We start from the raw sequence: 20,299 nt of genomic DNA on the forward strand, positions 1-20,299 counted from the left end.
GTGACATCAGGTTTTTAAACTATTCTGAGTGTGTATGTGATTCTTGGCCTTGGTGGATCAAACATTTGTGGTGAAGAATAAACAAAAATAAGGCTTTCTTTGTCAGATTATTAAGGACTATGTCTAGATTTGAAGTTAAGCCACGCACAGCTGAGTGGGATTAGACTGGGTGGGACAACATATCCCAACTCTCCAGGAAGCACCCCTGTGTCCTGAGCCAAATGACTTCTGGTGTTTTCTTTACACGAGGGTTCCTCTGCTCCCACTATTGCCACCACAGCTGTGTTTACTCATAGTGTACCAGGTTAAATGAGAGGGGTCCACACCTGCTTTACAGCTGACCAGGCCTGGTGGTTAGTTGTCTTTAACTGGGGTGGGGACTGGTGAGGACTGTAAAAGACAAAAGCCTTTTGGTGGATTAGGTTACAGCTGGTCTTCTCAGACACCAGGGGCTTATGAGCAGCTTGTCAGCTGGGCGCCTGCTGACTGTCTGAGCAGTAAACTTCAGCTTTTGCTCTACCAGTAATTTCCTAAAAAACACTCTGTTTACACTGTGCTAAAGATAAAAGAAAATTAATTATTGCTGGATGTTCCACTACATTTTCAGATATCAAATATGAAAAACACTGATCTGTGATATTGTACATGGCTTAAGAGCTTTTGTACACATTTGCATAATATGCTTTCAACACAGTTATCAGTTATGCACATGCCTGTTGAATAAATCACACAATTCATGTACCTGACCCATTACAATTCAATGTTATTATTTGTAAAGCATTTTCAACCCTGTTTTCTACTGCATTAGTTTCAGGGTTTGTTTAATAACGAGACTATCCACTGTGTTTTCTATCAACTTGCAGGTAAGCGAATGCAGAACGAAGACCCATAACTTGAGTGTGTTTTATTCACAAGTACACCATGACCCTTCTGGTCACAGTAGCTCGTTCCTTCATTCCTCGCATCCCACATAGTTAAACCTTTCACCATATCTTTACACTATATCTATCTTCTCATCAATTTTTTTTTATTAATATCAAGCTCTTTTAGTGACGATAATTTGTCCCATTTTGCTCTTTTGTATTGTATTTCACGTTCATATAGCCTATTGTACATCTGAATCCTGAATCTTTGCAAACGTACCTGCTCGCTGATCGATTACTCTGGTCTGGCCAATGCCGTCAGTTCACAAACATTTGCTTGCAGTTGCTAGAGAAAAGGGACATGTTAGAGGCTGGCAGGGCCGCGGACCCGCACGTCTAGACGGGGTAACGGACACCCTTTCAGAGATGGGCTACATCGCCCAAAGAGGAAGGAGACGAATCTGAACAGTGTAGCTACAACCTGGGCTCGGTGTGGTGTTTGTGGACGCTCATATGCAGGAGTTATTTAATGTTTGAAAATGTGGGAGATGGTGGCGTTACCGAGAGCGAGCTCTCCCTTCCTGTCGTCTAGGACAAGATGGCAGCAATGCAGGCGAACTGTGCATGGTATGGATTTATAAGTCCATAACATGTTCAGAGAAGCCCTGGATTATACTTATAGTGACTCTATGTGAAGGTGAGTTGTTGGTTGAATGCTGTCAATAATGATATTTGTTTGTCTTAACCTTTGAAACAATAGTTTAAATGTGACGTAATACAAAGTCATAACTTAGCTACAAACTTAGCTTGCGAGCCTTTAGCTGTATAAGGTTTCAACAATATCGTCGCACCTAGCTCTCTATGTCAGCACTTAAGGTAATTAGTTTACTAGCGGTGAATTCTTTTTTATTATCGTGCCAAATAGCGGTGGCGATGACGTTGGTACTAATTATTACCGTGAGTGCACCGGACCCTCTTCAGTGTTTGTTATTTCGGCGTTGTCACGGCGACCCGTCGATTTCCTTTTTAACATGTTGCTCAGATCATATGTAAACTATGAATAATGCTAATACAGTCGATTCAGCCAACATTAACCTGCTATCAATGGACAACGTGGACCGAGCGACTGAACTTGTGAGTGTTATATTGTTACTTCACATATAGATAACTCTTGGCTTTGTAAGTGACTTCGGTAACCAAGCAAAATATTGCACACCAAAAGTTAATTGACCTATGAATTCACATAATCCCAAAATGTAAATTTGGAGGCGGCAGTGCTGTACATGTGACGATAACTTAGGGAAAAATAAAATAAAGTAGCCTATAGTGAAACACACACATTCTGGAATCTACCTGGTCTAAATCTGTACAAGATGTTCGGTACGGCGGCTCCTTTACACGTGTTTGTCGTGGTTTTGTCTCAAAACAGCTTGCTGGACCTGGATAGCTTTGGTAGTTTATATCTTGCAAGCTTCTTTCAGGGTGGAAAACTAACTGCTTTGTCCGTTGATATTGTCACATATTTTGGTCACTTTGGCCAGCGGTGCTGCGTTCACTCCGTTGTTGTGCATCACAACCAAAATTGTTAGACCAACACAACAAAAAGTGCATTCATGAAAAAATAAAATAAAATACGAACATTAAGAATTGTAATTTATAAGCAAAAACCGTTAAAGACAGGGGGTGTAAGCATCCCAAGTTGGAACTAATGTCAAGTTGATCATACTAAACGTGGCTGTAATAATTTACTTGGTCTTATACCATCATGACGGTGGTGGTCTCATGTTTAAGAGCAGATATAGGGTTAATAGTTGAGCTCGTAGGTGAGGGTTTGGACTTTACCACCACCCACTAGCAAAACAGAAGTAGCCTATGTAATTGCAGGCAATATAGTCTGCAGTACCTGCTATTTATAAGGCAGGGAACCATCACTTGGAGTTCCTGGTTCCACTAAACCCATGGTGTTTGTGAAATGGTGAAACCGGAAAGAGAAATTCAAGACTCTCATGGTGGACACATGGTGTAGACTAAAGAGTTGTGTACTTTCCCTGCCAGCGTGTGTGTGTCCTGTATTTTTACTTCTCTAGTTGCTCGGGGCAGTAAGGTATATTGTGGGTTTTTGTTTTGTTTTCCTAAGCTGTAAAATTCCAGTGGTACATCCACAGACACTGTGTGGATGTTTTGGCTGGTTTGGTTTATGCAGCAGTCATGGCAGTGTGGTTTGGTCTAAAACGGGGCTTGACGCACATATGCTCCTAAGTTGAAAAATTTAGGAGCGCATAAAGAACTTTAGGGTCACAATGAAAATGTGTTCAATAGTGTTTTTTTCTTAATTAAGGGAAACGAAAATGGTTTAATTTCTTTGAATAGAAAAAGTGTGTGTGTATAGGCTGACAACTCGCCACGTATATATATAAAATGTCAGCTTTTTTTGCACTTCATGTGGCGAGTTGTCAGCCTGTCTCCCCTGCGCCTCTTCCGCTTTTGTGTGCGGGTACGCAGAGAGGCGCGTGAGACAGAAAGCGGGGACAGAAACGGGAACGTAAATGATCCTTTAATCTTTACAATTTCTTCTTTGCCCATTGACGGGGAGGGCCGCCCTGCCAAGACAATGGCAGGGGAAATACTGGACTGAATTTTGTAATAGTTTTTATTCACACACGTGCTCCTAATTACATTTTACAGTTTGCACACGTCTAATTTTAGTCGCAAACGGGAGTGAAATGCTCGCACTGTCGAGCCCAAGTATAATCCATCATATCTGCCCTTTCTGTAGTTACAGCTCTTGTTACTAGACCAAGGATTACTGCTTTTTTACTTGCTAGTTTTTTGATTGTTTGGAAGTGTAGTAGAGATAGTACCAGCTGTCTAGGCCCTCCTTATTTAACATAAATACCCATTGTTGTGAATAGAGAGCTGATATTCAAGTTTCAAAACCTGCTGTGTCTAAAAACATTAATGGTTGTGAAACTGCTCCCACTTACTATCTGTGAATACTGTGAACCTCTTGAGACTTCAGTGCAGCACTGTGGTGCTATGTTTGTGTGAGTTCCCTGTGCAGAGACACTGCTCTTTGCTGTACATTGTCACATTTTTCAGCTTATCAGTAGCAAGGCCACAAAGGCAAGGTTGTGGGGGATAGTGATACCAGTAATGCCAGAAGAAGGGCAGCACAGTAAGGCCAGTAAATAAATGTTTAAATGCTGTTTTCCCCTACAATAATTGGTATTAGCGGGTAATGCTGGTTGTTAACAGAGGTGGGGAGGCAAAAGCAACATGTTGTCATGTGATGTCACGCTGCACAGATTGGCTATACTTGGGGGCAGCTGGTTGTATGTATTGCACTGTGGCCAACTTAAAGACTAGTTTCTGAGTGATGTCATCTTGCGGCGAGCATACAGACACAAGGCAGTAAACAAAACAGAATGATTGAGAGTTTATGGGGAGAGCACCATTACAAGAAAATGTTGTGCGGTAGCTTGCATGAATCGCAAAAGTGATGGGTGGAAGATTTTCCCATGAAGTAGATGTCTGTTCCACACAGCATCCAGAACTCAAGGTTTCTAATAACACAGTAGACACTTAAGTTCAGAAACTGGTGAGGAAAGAATAGATGGTTTTAGTTAAAACGACTCACTCTGCTGCATTGTTCATAGATAGTTTAATGAGAAATATAACAGTTTGTGTGGCACTATGATCAGTACTTTGCTGATCAATATAAGTGCTTGTCTGGGCGTGTAGTATTTCAGTGTATGCAACTTTGTGACAGCTGTTAATACGTGTTAGGTAGAGGTGATAAACAGGTGGCTTTGAATGTAAAATTGATTACTTTGTTATTTTTGAGAGGAAAAAGAAACAGACACAAATGGTCAGTGATTCTCAGATATGTAGTCTCTTTCTTTGCTTCTCTGTGGCTGACAAATAATTTCACTTGTTAAATTCTATATTTACACATTACACTTTACCTACATACAGTACATTTCAGGCATCTGTTTCTGTTCTGTGTTTTCAATCAGACCTCTGACATCTGTTATCTTTTACATGTTCCTGACAAAAAAGCAAGAATAACCAGTATCAAGGGTGATATAGTGTGCCTAGTGTAACCAAATTGTGAGGTGGTGGTGCGTGTAACCAGCATTCACTATCTCTGTCAGCATAATGGTCAACTGTACAGGATATTGCCTGTGTACAGGGGCTAATCTGGAGAAGGAGAAGGAGAAGACTTCTAAATGATAGTCATAAGTTCACAGTTGAAATACCATGTGATCACATGCTGGAGAAAATAGAGAGCCTTTTTATCTAATGGGCATAGAAGATCATGTTCACGAGCAACAAGCCAAGCACCACAGTGTGTATAGAGGTTGTGGGACTGTGAGTTAAGACAACAACCACTGCTGTAGGCTCAAGGGATAACAGCAGGAAGCAGAGAGGGGATACATTAGGTGCCTTCATTTTCATTGCCACAGTCTGGATTTGGTATTTTATAACCAAACATCTTCTCGGTCACTTGGGGTGAATGAAATTAAAATCACGAGAAGCGAATTTTAGAAAAGAAAAAAACATCCAGGATGATAGAGCATCTACCCAGACCTTACGACATGTAGTCGGACCTAGTTTGGTTGAGGCATACAGAGACCTAAATTTGCAGATGTTACAGTGACCTAATGCTACTGTGTATCTACTGTGCATATTGACCAAGATCAATGCTGCTTGTCAGCTAGGAAGCTAGGCCAAATGCCATTTAAATGAATTGATAAAGAATTAGGTTCATCACCACCACTGAACTGTGGGGCTTTCTGATATATGCATCTTTGTGTCCAACATAATTCTCACATTTATGAAAAAGAATATGGACTCTGTAATACATATTGCCTGCTGTGGACTCAAATTACAGGAGAATTACATTTTTCATCCGAAATTTGAATTATGTGACAGTAGTATTCAGCGTATGATTAATGGTTATTTTTAAGCAAACAGAGCCATTTAGGTTCATGCAATGGTTAAGAATTTGATTAGACAACTAAAACAATTTGGTTAAGATACAAACTCAATCTTGATTCAAGCCTCCATACAATCTAATTTTTGTGTTACAATTAGCAACGTGATCTATTGCATTAAAACGTGCACATAATTTCTTCCCTGACACTTTAAAGGTAAGACGTTTAATCTAATGTGTGAGAGATGGAGCAGAGTAAAATGAGAAGAAAAAAAATTGTAGGCACGGCAAAAATGTGTCACAGTCGGCGAAGACCAGCAGTTCTGAGGAAAAAGTAAATGCATTTATACACCTTGAGCTCTGACAAAAACGTTCTGCCTGTACCGCAAAAAAGTTGTGTTGTCTGCTGTGTGGAAAGACAGTGGTGACAGTCATAGGCACCTACATTACTCAAAAAGCACATGTAAGACCGCAAAGTGTACAGCCATCTGAAGTGTCACAGAAAGGCTTGGTAAACTATTCAAAAAATCTCTGTGGTTAGACCGAACATATTGAAGCAGGCTAAAGGTGTGCTATTTACTACTTACATTTTTTTTAAACAGGAAAGCATTTTTAAAGAGTAGACAACAGATGTAGTTGAATTCAGTGTTTCATGCAGTTGCACATGAGCTGTCTCTTCAAAAAGAAGCAGTGTGTCCTTTACCATGTGCTAATAATTATGTTGCTGTATTGCCTGCATGAAGACAAAATGAACTTCAATAAATATTTTCTTGTTAAAAATGTCTACAAGAATCATGGGAGAAAGTTGTGGTCTCAATTCTGAATGGAACAAGTTATGACTCTCTTTTTTTTTTTTTTAACCACTATCAGGCAGCCTTAATTGTGGTGGGGCATTTGGCGTATTTGAGGACATTCTGTTGTTGGTCCATTCATTACAGTTGGAACATGTGTTTTTAAAAACTTTTTGGGCTAATGTTTATTTGTTTGTTTATGATGTGAGATGATTGTTTACGTTATCACCCAAGCTAGTTCCATGATCATCGGCCTTCAACAAAAGTGTGAATGCTTAAGGCGCCTATTTTAAAATGCTGCAGGGTGGCAAACGTTAATATATCACATTCTCCAGAGCGTGAACTGCACTGATCGCAGCAACACTGTGTTTTACTGTGAAGTCAAGCAACATGGCCATGAATAGTTTCTACAGCTCCTAACTGCCTCGTGGCATGGGTGTATCCAGCGCACTGGCCAGGTTTTGGGTAGTTCCTTCTGTTATAAACCAATTGTTACTGTCTTACCATCACTCACCATTTAACTGCCTTTTGCTACAGCACAAAAAGTAATAGAAATAGAAATTTGTAGTTTCTGACAACACACTCCACATGATGACATTACTTTGTATTTGGTTTACCCACCACAACATGCTGTGACTGTCATTACTTGTTTGTCCTCTCACCTATTACTTATATTTCTCTGTCTGATGACACTTTTGGTTCATCAGTAAGCACCATTTGTTCATTGTAAACAGGTGTCTAGTGTTGATTTTCTTCTCAATTTAATTTTGAGTTGGCCAGGGTCAAAAGTTCAACTGTGAGCAATTACTTAGCGGCTCAAGGTTGCTGGAAAGGTTCTGCAGCTTTGAAGGATGTAATGCGATGCCACAGGAGGAGCCTCATGGCTGTCCAAGGGAGTATCTTGGCTCCAGATGGTAATAATAGCAGCAGCTGCCATTCTTTTGGCTTTGAAACAACAAAGGCTGTCTATTACATATCCTTGTGTCAGACTTGAATTTACCATTTATTTAGTGATTGCATTTCTGTGGCCAGGGAAATAAACTGATGTCCAAGTTAAGTTTTGTTCTAAATTGAATTTGGGTGTTATACTAAGCTGGTATGCAAATCTAGACCTCTTGATTGTTCATTTGGTGAGAGTGGTCCAAGTGCAGGCTCCAGCCGTCAAGGGAGCCTGGCACCAGACAGCTTGCTCTGTATCTTCAGTCCAGACAATTAACATCTCTATTTCCCAGACAGACAAAACTCTCAATACAGAGGTAGTATGTCATGTGCAAGTCATGAAAAATATTTGATTTGGCTGTATCACAAAAAGTCTGACATGACTGAGTATTTACTTAACTTCTATCAGCTATTCCTATTTGAAAATAACACCACACCATATGAGATAGACCGATATGGTTTTTTCAGGGCCGATACCGATATCAATTATTAGTAGTCAAGGAGACCAATAACTGATATTTTGAACGGATATTCATTTGCAGTAAAAGTGAAATTTTGAAAATTTCAAAATTCAAAATTTCAAAATTTTGAGTAATACAAACTCCAACACTTAACTTTATTTAAATGCCTTTAAGCAAAAGTTTATTAAACAGATTTCAGATTTGCAACATGTTAAAGTTTTTTTTAAATTTTTTTTATCTTAGACAATAGACATCTTTGTTTTAAAATTCTAACAAAAAGTGCAGGGAGCTCCCAGGCTCCGCAGCATGTCTTACAAAGTTAAACGAAAACTTAAATAAAGAAATAGCCCCCTAAAGTTTTCTACAGTAAATAAAGAAACATATATCTGCTCTCCAGAGCTTCTCCACTCAAAACTTTTTCTCCTCTCCGCCTTGTGTGTGAGCACTGTGCATGCACAGCTTTCACTGCTGATTGGCTGTTACCCCTGCCGTGGCTCTGCATGTAACCAATCAGATGGTGCTGTGGGTGGGACAATGCTGGAGACAGAGTAGTAACTTCAGACAGGGAGGCGTGGCTGCACCAAAATAATCCAGTTTTAAATTGATCTCTTATTGGCCGTTGTATTAAAAAAAGGCTGATGCTGATATGCGTCAAAAGGCTGAATATTGGCGCCAATAATCGTCCAATTGGTCTATCCCTCATATGGAGAGCCTAGAACACTGTTATAGTCCTTCTATATAGTTAAATTTTTGATCATTAATTGCATTGTTTCCATTCACATGGGAATGTAGAGGAAGAGGGAAAAAAAGCCACACATTATTCTTGGTTCAAACTTTTAACGCTGCCGTGTTTTGTCTTTGTACAGTTTGTAAGTTGTCTTCTATAGATTTAACATTCTTTTCATCTTTAAATATAGTTTGGTTATTGTCAGCATGTTTTGGAATGAGGTGGAAGAGGAAATGATTGTTCTGAGAAGCAAGCAACAGGCCACCCACCCTCTTTGTGAACTATCAAATTAAAGTAGAAAGACCCATTATCCCCCCAACAATCTTAAGAATGAAACACAAACCCAGTATGTGGAATTGGCCTGACAGTTTGATTCAAAAAAGTTACAAGTGATTCTAAATGGAATATCATATTATATTGTTCATACAAACTTCTCTAATTTGGTATGCACTGCTATCTGCCCCGGTGCCTTATTGTGAAACTCATTTAGTGTGTCAATGTGGGAAATTCTCAAATTCTACACATAGTGACTGTAATGAATAATAGAGGCCTTCATGAGGCTCTAAATTACAGGCAACACACCATAAACGTAGGTATGTTAGCAACTGCCCTAACAACAATTAAGCAAATCCCAGCACACACTTGGTGAGAGGCGGGCTACTGTGTATTTCAGCGCTAATATGTAAAGACAGACAAAGACAGGCAAGATATTCACTGACACACCTGCAGGTAATTTAGAACCTCCAATTCATCCAGCTGGCATGCTTTGGGACTGTGGACTGTACCCATGCTGGCACAGGAAGAACATGCAAACTCCACACAGAAAAGCCCCAGCCAGCTGCCATAACAAATTCATTGAAACATGTTAATTTACTGTCTAGTGAGCACTACTGAAAATGCTTGTGATCTGTGGAGAGTATTGTGTGAGAACCTTTGTGAAACTTTAGTAGGCTCTCAGACTGGACGGCCAAGGCACTTATTTGTAGGTGTGCCAGTGTGGCCAATTTTAATTTCCCAATGGAGCACTTCCAATTTTGTTTTCATTCATGACCAAAATGGCTGCCCTTTTGAGCCCTGCTAGGGATAATTTGATAAATTCTTTCTAACAGAGAAGAAAGTAAACTGCCACCAAACAGTCACTCAGGGTGTGATTGTGCAGGGAACTGTCTAGGGAATTGGTTGACCTTATCTTGCTGCTCAGAATAGAGTCAAAGGGGTGGCTCACAGCGTTGGTGTTATCACAACACAAGTGTGTTTTCCATCAGGGAGAGATATTTTGGGAGAGACTACAGGGCCACTAACAGCCCAAACCTGACTCACTTGTGTGTCCTTTTTTAATGAATTGGGGAAATAAAGCATTAAAACTAAAACTTGTTCATACACAGCACTCAGAACACTGATTAAGATTTGTCTGATTTTGGTTTTATGTAGGTAAACATCATTCTGCAGATGCACTGTTGATTAAAGTTTGGAATCCTTTGGGGACGAGCTGCTTGTATCTCAGTAAATGTGCCCCAGAGTTAAAGTAGGTCACAGGCTCCAGTATGGCATACAGACAGTGTCTGATAAGGTCACTGTGAGTTTTGAATGTGGTTTGGTCATGATCAGGATCATGAAATTTACTACGTTACTTCACTGATCCTTCTCTGTTACACATAATTGAGTTTAGGAATATTTCAGCAAGATGTCTCCACGAGAATGATTTGCTTTATCCACCCTCAAACACTCACACAATGGGGTAAGAGGGAAGAATAAACCATTTCTTAGGTAATTGGACACGTGGGCCTGATGATGCTTTGTGACTTTATTTTTCTCTCTTTGTCTGTCTCTTTTATTCTCTCTCCCTCTCTATTGGTTGCCTAGAGACCTGCAGTAGGATGCATGGAAATGGCAGGAAAAGGTCAGGCAAACCTTTGAGAAGTTAGTCATCAGCTGTGTGGAGGTGTTGGTGGGATTGCAGAGGATAGGGCAGAATAGTGAAGGTGCTCTCAAGCGCTCCACTACAACATGCGCTCTTGCTCCAATCCTTTTGGCATATGCTGGTGTGATGGGTGGTCAGATGTTAGTGGGGCACTACTAGCTGTGACGTCATCAAGTAGGAGTAATTAAAACAACATGATGAGATTGATGCCGTCAGCTGTTTTTAACGCATAGTAACTAACCCTTGACCTTGAGCAAATGAAGACGAGAAAACACTCTGGGAGACAGTCTGAACTTTGGTTTTTCAACTGATGATGTAACAACTAAATAGATTATTGTATTGCACAGCATGTTCAGCATTTAAGCAAAGTATGAGTCTGGAACATAACCCTGTTCACAGTCTTAAACTTAGTTTTTTTTTAATTAAACCATTCTTTTTGACATGCCAAATGTTTTGTAAATGTTTTTTGTTAAGCACCTAAACTAATGACCTGTCGGTTTATTGTATTTATCTGCAGGTATGGCCTCACAAGTCTTGGTCTACCCACCACACATTTATCAAACCCAGACAAGTGCCTTTAGCAGTGTGAAGAAACTCAAAGTTGAGCCCAGCAGCTGTGTGTACCATGAGAGGGCACACCCGCGGACTTATCTGAACAGCAGAACCCTTGGAATTGTGCACCCAACAAAACAAGCCCACTCGTTTGTGAACCGAGACTTCGTGGTGGGTGTGAAAGTGCGTGGAGGACAAGAGTACCCGGTGCAGACGGTGGTGGTGCGTGGCGTACAGAGACAACAGCCCGGTAAAAGAGGAGGAGGAGGAGGAGGAGGAGGAGGAGTACCAGGATCAGGCCCAGCTGCGGCCCAGCAGCGGCAGGACGCAGGGGTTGTCCACTCACAGGGCAAGGAGCAGCAGCAGACAGACACAGCAAGTGGGGGCAGCAGTGGAGCAACAGGGGCAGGAGGAGGGGGAAGGGGAGAGGGCTGCAGTGGAGGAGGTGAGGGAGGCGGTGAGGAGGAGGGTGACAGAGAAGAGAACTGTGGAGGTTTGAACTCAGCTGACAGCTCTCAGCGATGTGGGCTGAAACGTAAAAGTGAGGAGCTGGATAACCGAGGGAGCACCATGCAGATTGTGGAGGAACTGTCAATGTTGCCTGCCATGTTGCAAACGACGAATGTGGGGAACACAGCCGTGACTGCGCCTGCAGCCGTGGGGGCTGGGGGGGGCCCCTCTAAACAGGGTGTGGGGCCTGGGGGTGTAGGGGCAGCAGGAGGGACAGGGGGAGGGGATGGGGACTATCAGGTAGTACAGCATGAAGTCCTGTGTTCCATGAAGAATACTTATGAAGTGCTGGATTTCTTGGGACGTGGCACATTCGGCCAGGTTGTAAAATGCTGGAAAAGGGGCACGGGTGAGGTAGTGGCTGTGAAGATCCTGAAAAACCACCCTTCATATGCACGGCAGGGTCAAATCGAAGTTGGCATCCTTGCTCGTCTGAGTGGGGAGAATGCAGATGAGCACAACCTGGTGCGAGCCTTTGAGTGCTTCCAGCACCGCAGCCACACCTGCCTGGTGTTTGAGATGCTTGAGCAGAACCTGTATGATTTCCTGAAGCAGAATAAGTTCAGCCCCCTGCCCCTGAAAGTGATCAGACCTGTGCTACAGCAGGTAGCTACAGCTCTGAAAAAGCTGAAGAGCATGGGTCTGATTCATGCAGACCTAAAGCCAGAGAACATTATGCTGGTGGACCCAGTGAGGCAACCCTACAGGGTGAAGGTGATAGACTTTGGCTCTGCCAGTCATGTGTCTAAGGCAGTGTGCTCCACTTACCTCCAGTCTCGGTACTATAGGTGAGTACAAAAAAGAAGAGAGTCTGTCTGGTTTTAACGAAGCTTGTTTGAGTTCAGTGCAAATTAAATAATCTGTCTCTCTCTTGCTGTCCAGACCACCACAGGTTAAAAACATCCTTCCTCTAGCAAAACAAGGAAATGTCTCCCATACTGCATAACATCCTGCCTATTTAGGACCCACATACCACAGACTCTGAAAAAATGTGACCCTGCAGTGTTTACTAGCAAGTTCCAAACTCACTGTTCATGTCCCTACTGGCTGAGAATTGTGTTCTCTGAGACTTTAGAAGAAAAAAAAAAGTTTATTGATTTTGTGAATATTTCTGGTAATATTTGCATTCGGGGCCAAGCTGCTTTGGCCCTAAGAAATGAAAGAATTCACTTTGTACTTTCGTAATTATTAAGTAGAATTCAATGCCTAGGCAAATATTTGCAAACTGACACTAATACATAGTTTGAGTAATTAGATTAAGTGACGAATGGTTGGGAGTTACAGAATGTCACACATACTGTAAATATGCTGCTACAGGCTCTGGAGTATGATATGGTTGTACATACAGTACCTAATGTTTTTGTTAAAAGGACACCCGTTTTTCTGCTGGTCTTTGAAGACCACCTGGAAAAGTGGCATTATATTAGGAGTGCTCTGGTTGGATTAGAAAAACAGGCCTGAAATGGTATCAACTGTTGTGTAAGAGCTAGGAGTGACCCAGTTCACTGTGTGGTTTGTACCCTTCCTTAGTTTGCATAGAGACTTTGTGATGATAAGAAGATATAAATATATAAAGTGAGCTGTTTTGCATTAATAGTCTCCTCAGATGGCAGTAATTTACATTAGGTGTTGTATATACACATGCATATATGACAGTGTTAGTGTAAGTCTCAGAAAGAGTTCATTGTTTTGCCATTGTAAGTAGGTAAGCACACAGTTGGTTCTAGAAAAGAGTGTAAAGAGTGGTTCTATTTCCTTACTGTGACAAATTATATCTATATCTTCCTATTCAAAGCGAAAGTTTGGATCTCATTGTGGCAATATATGTTTGGTACACAAGTGACTAATGGTTGATAAATAATTTGAATTCAAACCTTGGCAGCTGGTGTACACTGAATAGACTGATTCACTAGCTACATATCATTATGCCCTCCTTGGACCTCTCCCTAAGCACAATGAATGAACTGGCCAATATTTGTCCTGTAATAGTACTATCACCCTGTAAGTGACTCACTGCTTTAAGGATACAGTGGGAATGCAGTGTGATCACACCATGCCATGGCTAAATTGTGCTATATTGACCTAATGGAAAAAGGGCATATTCAACCAAATCTAGCAGCGGTCACAGAGACCCCGTTTACACTGGCTGCATTTCAGTCTTTCATCTGACGCAACACACATGCTTCCTTTTAATCAGTGCACCTGTTTACACTGGCCCTGTAATACCTCATGCTTCACTCGTGCTTCGTTCAAACTTTAGGTACATAACTGTGACCCGACATGTCATTTTCTGTTTCAAGTCTGTATGTACACAAGCAATACACTGATCAGCCATGTGAAAAGCAGTTACCGGTTTCAATGTTGTGGCTGATCGTTGTAGATGATAATATATCAAGCTCTTAGCTCCTCTAAATGATCTGGATTAAGAATGTAAGGGTATTATGTACAATTGTGCACTGTGCATTGTTTGGTGAGGCAGAATGTGTTGCTGGATGTCTGTAAGCCTCCACATTTGGCACACTAGGGATGGGAATAACAAATTTTTAAAATGGAACGCAGAGTGATTGAATTAACAATAGAAATCGAGAACAAAATACCAGTAAACTAAATAAATATAAATATGCAGTGCTACAGAACGGGTCAGAAAGACTTCTGGCAAGGAAGACAAGCATGTTTACTTTGTGAAGTTTTAGTGCCTTGTGGTTTGAAGAAATATTGCTACTGGCTACACTAAAAACATGGAATGATTCACTCTGGTGGCACACATCCATGCTAGCAGGCAGCATTTGCCTTAAGAGGAAAGCAGCCCTTGTTTTCTCTGCTGTGCCAGTGAGTCTTCCTCTGTGATGACATCCTGTAAAAGGTAAGATGTCATCTTCGCGTCTGCTTGATGCTTTGGAGTGAGTGATGTAGTTTGGGTTTTTCACTCTGCCCAGTGATGCTAGCTGGCTATGATGATTCATAGCTAGTCAGCCTGTTGATGCTCATGTGCCATCTTGCTTCACCTGGTAAATTTTCCCCTCCTCCACTTTCACAGTTTCTTACCTCTCCCACATGGCAAGCATCTCACCATTAAGTCATTATCTAATTTCCATGAGATTTGAGATGATCATATTGATGTAACACATCAAGAAAAACACAACTGTGTTTCAGTTTCGTTGTCAAATGTGTAGTTTCTTTCTCATATTTGTGATATCACTGTCCTATTCATTCACACTTTCTTCAGAAATGTCAGCAAGAGCACAAGGGAGGACACATGACTTTCAGTACTCTTTCCCCTCAGACTGCATTAGTGAAATTGCAACTACTTTGTGATCCTGCCATTCTAATTAAGGCAGAGTCTAGTTTGCTGTGCAACACAAATAATGTGGCTTTGTAAAATGTCAGTGTTATGTGCTCAATTTCTACCCCACTGAAGCAAATGTTTTTGGCTTGTAAACAAAAAATGCCACCTGAATCACCATTTGTTTGGGGAAAAAGTAGAAAAAGTCTGTTTAAATTTACACTGGGACGTTTAATTAAACGGTAATGGAGGAATGGACTTCATGCTGCAGTTTGCGTTAACCGTAAACCTTCCATCGTACTCTATGTTGTCCCTGTCCCAAGCAAACAGCAGTATGGTCCACAGGGAATTAAATTACTGTTTATGAAAAATAGATGTAAATAGAAGATTTGATGTCTGTCTTTATTTGCATTTATGTAGCCTTTTCCACTAACCAAAGTGAAGACAACATGTGCTTTGATCCATACCTGGTCCATAGTATTATGGGAGCAGTGGAAAAATACTTGTCGATGACACTTAATTATTACATTCTTCTTTCATCCCACTCATTTGTCAAGTTTTTTTGGTCATATTGTTGTAAATGCACTTTGTTTCAGGAAGTTGCTCAAAATAGAACTGTCGTGCTTTGCTGTACTTGGGGGAGGTGGGGGAGGAAATGAACAGTGCAGCTGCTTCAACTCTGTTTGTCAGCTCTGTCAGCCCTAAGCTTTGGTGACCAGCAGTTTCTCACAAGCCTTGCATGGTGTTGTGTTCTGATACAAAATACAGCAGTACAATTGCTGATGTGACAGTGCAGAATTATAAGAAGACCTGCCTGGGTACAGATCACTCACACTAGTATTAGTTTGATTTTGTAACAGAGAAGCCAGTGCAGTGAAAATGTGTGTTTCCACTTTTTCATGGATATTGAATTGGTCACAGATTGAAGATTGTTCTATAAGCAAGCGGCAACACATTTCTCCCTGAAGTCAAAAATAGAATGATCCCTACCAAATCATACTTGTCACCGTAACTTGGTAGGGCTATGCTTAGTATTAATCAGAATTTGTTTAAGGCAGCACTCATAAATATGTTATGTAGTTGTGTTTTGCCAGTTATATTGTGCAATATTGAGGTTTGTATTATTAGAAATAAAGATTTTGATTTGTTGTTGATGTGATTCTCCTGTCAGGACAAAGTTTTGATTACAAAATACCAAAAAAATGTTTTTTTTAAAGAAGTTTGTCCAGCTGTAGTTTGTACCTCCTCAGACAGGAGAATGCAAAGCATACGGTGAGGGAACAGTGTTGCTGAGGCTGAGAGTGAAGGGCTGCTTAAAATAGCTCATGGGACACCAGCCAGTGTGCTTTGACTTCTATAGATGGTGAAGCACATAGACAGCCAGAATGAAATAAGGGCAGCTTGAAATACTAGAGAGCTCACACTTACTTGTTCAAGGTCAACTAGCTCTAACGTCAGCTGTTTTGATTTTCATATGTCCATTTGTATTTGTGTGTGTTTGGGTATGTGCACAGTACTAAATATTTGTTGGCCTGTGTTCTTCAGTGGCTGGTGGAGTCCTCAAATCTATCAGCTGCTCAAACCAATAAGTTTGACAGATAGACCTGCCGCTTCTGCAGTTTACAAGCATTTGGCCAGTGGCCAGTCGTAATTTGCTACCCATGTTTGCACAGTCAGCTAAGCTGGAACTCTCAGCTCAGTCACCACTCCGGCTTGAAAATGAACCTTAATTTCCTTTATTAAGCTTCTGTTTTAATATTTGTCATTTTGCATTAGATCATTCTCATCTTATTCTTAGTAAATGTCACAACCACAAGAAGAAATGTCTTTCTCTGCCAAGAAATAGTCCTCAAACACATTTGCCTCATAAACTGTATTGTTATGCGTATGTTTTTTAATTAAAAACAAGCAACTCATTTTAGCTTATTCTTTCCAGAGTTGTAATTTAGTAAAATAATTATGAGCTCAGGCAATCCAGAACGACTGTGGCAGATTGAAATGAGACATAGTAGTAAATGAAATTGTTATACGTACAGTGTTTTTCATTTTCAGTTTTTAATTTTTCTACATATTAATAAGTTACTGAAATAGAAATTTTGACATTGCATAGCAATGTGACAGTTATTTGTTGTGTTATTATTGAACAATTCAGCACTGACAGAATTCAGAGGTGCACACATGGAATAATTGGACCAAGACTACTGGATTAACTTTTCCCTGAAAAGTAGGTCTGGCATTTTTACAGAACGAAGTAATCCCCTGGGCAGTCTTAGAAACATGTTTTGTGTGTGTGGAACTTGTGGGCACACAAACACCTCCCCTTTGAATGAAAGGGGACTTCTCTGGGTTAGTGGGTAATGAGTGTTTCCAGGTATTTACGTGGCCAAAGTAGCTTGCAGTGACTTGCAAACTGTTAGTTAGCAAGCATATAAATTATGTATCAAGACAGGCTTCTCATGGTACTGTTTTTGTATAATGTTGCATTTTATTAATAAGATATGAACATTTGGTTTTCAGTCTACTTTGATGCTTTGTCAAATCAGTGTCTCTATTGATTTGTGTCTTCAAAGTTTACACATTTTTTTTAAATGTCATGTTGGTTATGAAGTGGAAGCAACTCCCTTAATGTTAACAACAATATCTAAAACTTGTGCTCACAGGTGAAAAGGCTCATTTATTACCACTTAAGTCCAACTCAGTTGGGCCAGGTGGTATCATGTGACCCATCGTTTGAATCCTTTGCACTCCCTCATATTTCCAGCAACAAATGATTTTGCTGCTGTTGTGGTCAAATTGTTCTTGTTCAATATTATGTTGTGGGTTTTTACCAGTGTGTTATGGTACAAATATTGCTTGAATAATCCTACAGCATTATTGCTAATTCGACAGTGCGCAGCTACACTTCAGTAACATAGTACACTGTGATATGACTGCTTCACAATAAATGCTTGCCTTTCCAACGTGACAAGCAGTTCAAACAGAAAGAGAAAATGAAAATCGCAGAAAGATGGAAACTACATGGAAAGATATTTTGATGTCAGGGCTGTAGATGGTTTTGCTTTTTTTGCTTCATGTGCTGTGTATTCTGGTATACCAGAGAGATTTTGCTTCCTTAATAATCAGTGGGTTGTTTGCCATATGTAAGCATATCTGTATGTAGCTATTTGCTGACATTATTAGTAGAATTTATGCCTTCTCATAAAATAACAAAATCATGTACATATCGAGGAGAAAACAAATCCTTTTAACATATTTATTTTTTTCAAGAGGGTCTCTACATTGTTATTCTCAGGCATGGATTTTTGGTGTCCTAAGCCGAGGGCTCAGATTCAGTTTTTGCAAATGATTTCAGAATACTTTGATTCAAACTGCAAAACAGCAGAGATGAAACAACAGTCCACCTGAGCTGGGAAAAAATACTTTTTAAAACCCTGGCTCAGTGTCAGCACATTGACTGGTTTACATCTGTAAAACGTGTCTAAAGCCTTGTATTCTTAATTTAAGGTCTGGGCAGATCAGAGTGCAAGTGCTACTACCTCTGCTTTTGCTGCACTGCCTTTGTGTCCCGCTGAATAATGCAGGATGCTCTGAGAGTGTGTGGAATTACAGTTCCTGGAAGAGACGTGCAGTAAGGCTCCATTCTTCCATCATTCAATCATGAAATCACCATGTTGCCGGCTTGTCTTTGTGGCTGAGCGTACGCCAACTGCAGTATAGCCCCAACTGAGTTTATTTACCAGGAAAAGCTTACTGAAAGGCCTGTGTAAGCATTCAACGACAATACCCCCCCAAACAAATGCGTAGCCACCCTTATTTGCTGTTCTCTGTGTGAGCTGGTTTGATGCCACTTTGCACTTGGTTCCTCCCTGTGAGGACAGAGCAGGGAGGATCAGAGGACTATTTCTGGAGCGTGAGATAATGGCCATGAATAAGAAATAGAGACAGAGATAATTTCTCTGCTTTTCCATGCCCCTTCTTGAAAATAACAAGACGTGTGGCTGTTCTGTATTTTTTTTTCAGGTGAGATAAAAATAAGATAAAAGTCAAAAAAAAAAAAACACTTAGCAGACCTGCATATCAAAGGAACACTGACATTTTGGGAAATATGTTTGCTATCTTACCCACTGTCAGAAAAAAGATTAATATCAACTTTGTATCTGTGCAATAGAGAGTACAATATGCTAAGCTAAATATACTCTGAGGTATATTTAGCTTAGCATGACACACATACTTGAAGCAAAGGGAACAGTTAGCCACAGAAGTTTGAATGTCTATCAAGAACTTATTTCCAGGAGGTTTGAGGAGTTTTTCTGAACCTCAGCAGTTCCGCAGTTTAGCGCACGCATACATTGTGGTTTGGAATCACACCATGCATCATCTTCTGCTAACATGACATTGCCTTGTGCCATGGCCTCTTTTTTGATGAGAGACAAACAAACAAGAGAGCGAAGAAAAGAGGAGATCGATGGTAGAAGGGAAGCAGCTGTTTGAGGCGAAGGAGCAAACTATTGAACTTGTTGACCAGGGAAAGACGTGCTTTCATTGGTCAGAGCCTATCCACAAAGGAGCAGTAAAATATAGTGGAAGTTCCAGGCTGTGAGGAGAAAAAAGGCAACCACATCTTACCATTGCTTCTGCCTGGTTGGGTTGTTATTTTGTGATTGTAGCTGAATATCATACCTGCAGTGGGAGCGAGTTATACTTGGCACAGTGGTGTGCCCGTGCTGGGCCTGCTGTTACTGCTGTGCTCAGCATTGTGCATTAGGGTTTGTTAGTGATGGTTCCATTAAAGACAAGTCAGCAGCCAATGCGGTGTTTGTTATTCCCAGTCAGACCTTGTTCTGTAGTGGGCTCACCAAACCCAAATGTTATGTTGTTTCAGCCTAAATTTGGTAAATGACAGAAAGCACAAGCTGTTAAAAACCTTATTCACAAGATTCTTTTGTTCAACTTAATGAGCATCTCTAAAATTATATGATATACAGTGACAGGCTGAAACTGTAGATGTGCGCTGTGAACTGGGGAAGTTTATGAAAAAAGGTGCCTGACAACGCTGCTTGCAGGCACAGTAAGCTCTTTGAAGATGTGTCTTTTTTCCCGTCTGCTGCCTCTAAAGGTGTTTTTCACCGATAACACACAAGGCTCTGTAGAAACCTTTGAACACAGTGATATCGTAGACAACTCATGTCTCACTCATAGTCATTCATTTCCAACCTTTGCACAGTGGAGTAGTATCAGACATCAGACCTGATGTGTACCCTTTTGTCTAGTGACTGAGGAAAAACATGTTCAGCTTTCGTGCAAAGATATATTTGC

The 20,299-nt window shown here is 40.7% G+C and overlaps 1 protein-coding gene across 1 annotated transcript in view; it reads left to right on the forward strand.

The window, feature by feature from the left end:
* Positions 1-1,195: 1,195 nt before the first annotated feature.
* The window catches only part of hipk3b (homeodomain interacting protein kinase 3b), a 40,640-nt gene continuing 21,536 nt past the window's right edge, over positions 1,196-20,299 (forward strand). The window contains exons 1-2 of the mRNA XM_018667911.2: positions 1,196-1,560; positions 11,156-12,488. Of these exons, the coding sequence (XP_018523427.1) occupies positions 1,488-1,560; positions 11,156-12,488 (1,406 nt within the window). The 5' untranslated portion in view covers positions 1,196-1,487. The remainder of the gene's footprint in view (positions 1,561-11,155; positions 12,489-20,299) is intronic.

Source organism: Lates calcarifer, linkage group LG2, assembly GCF_001640805.2.
Source record: "Lates calcarifer isolate ASB-BC8 linkage group LG2, TLL_Latcal_v3, whole genome shotgun sequence".
Taxonomy (NCBI): domain Eukaryota; kingdom Metazoa; phylum Chordata; class Actinopteri; family Centropomidae; genus Lates; species Lates calcarifer.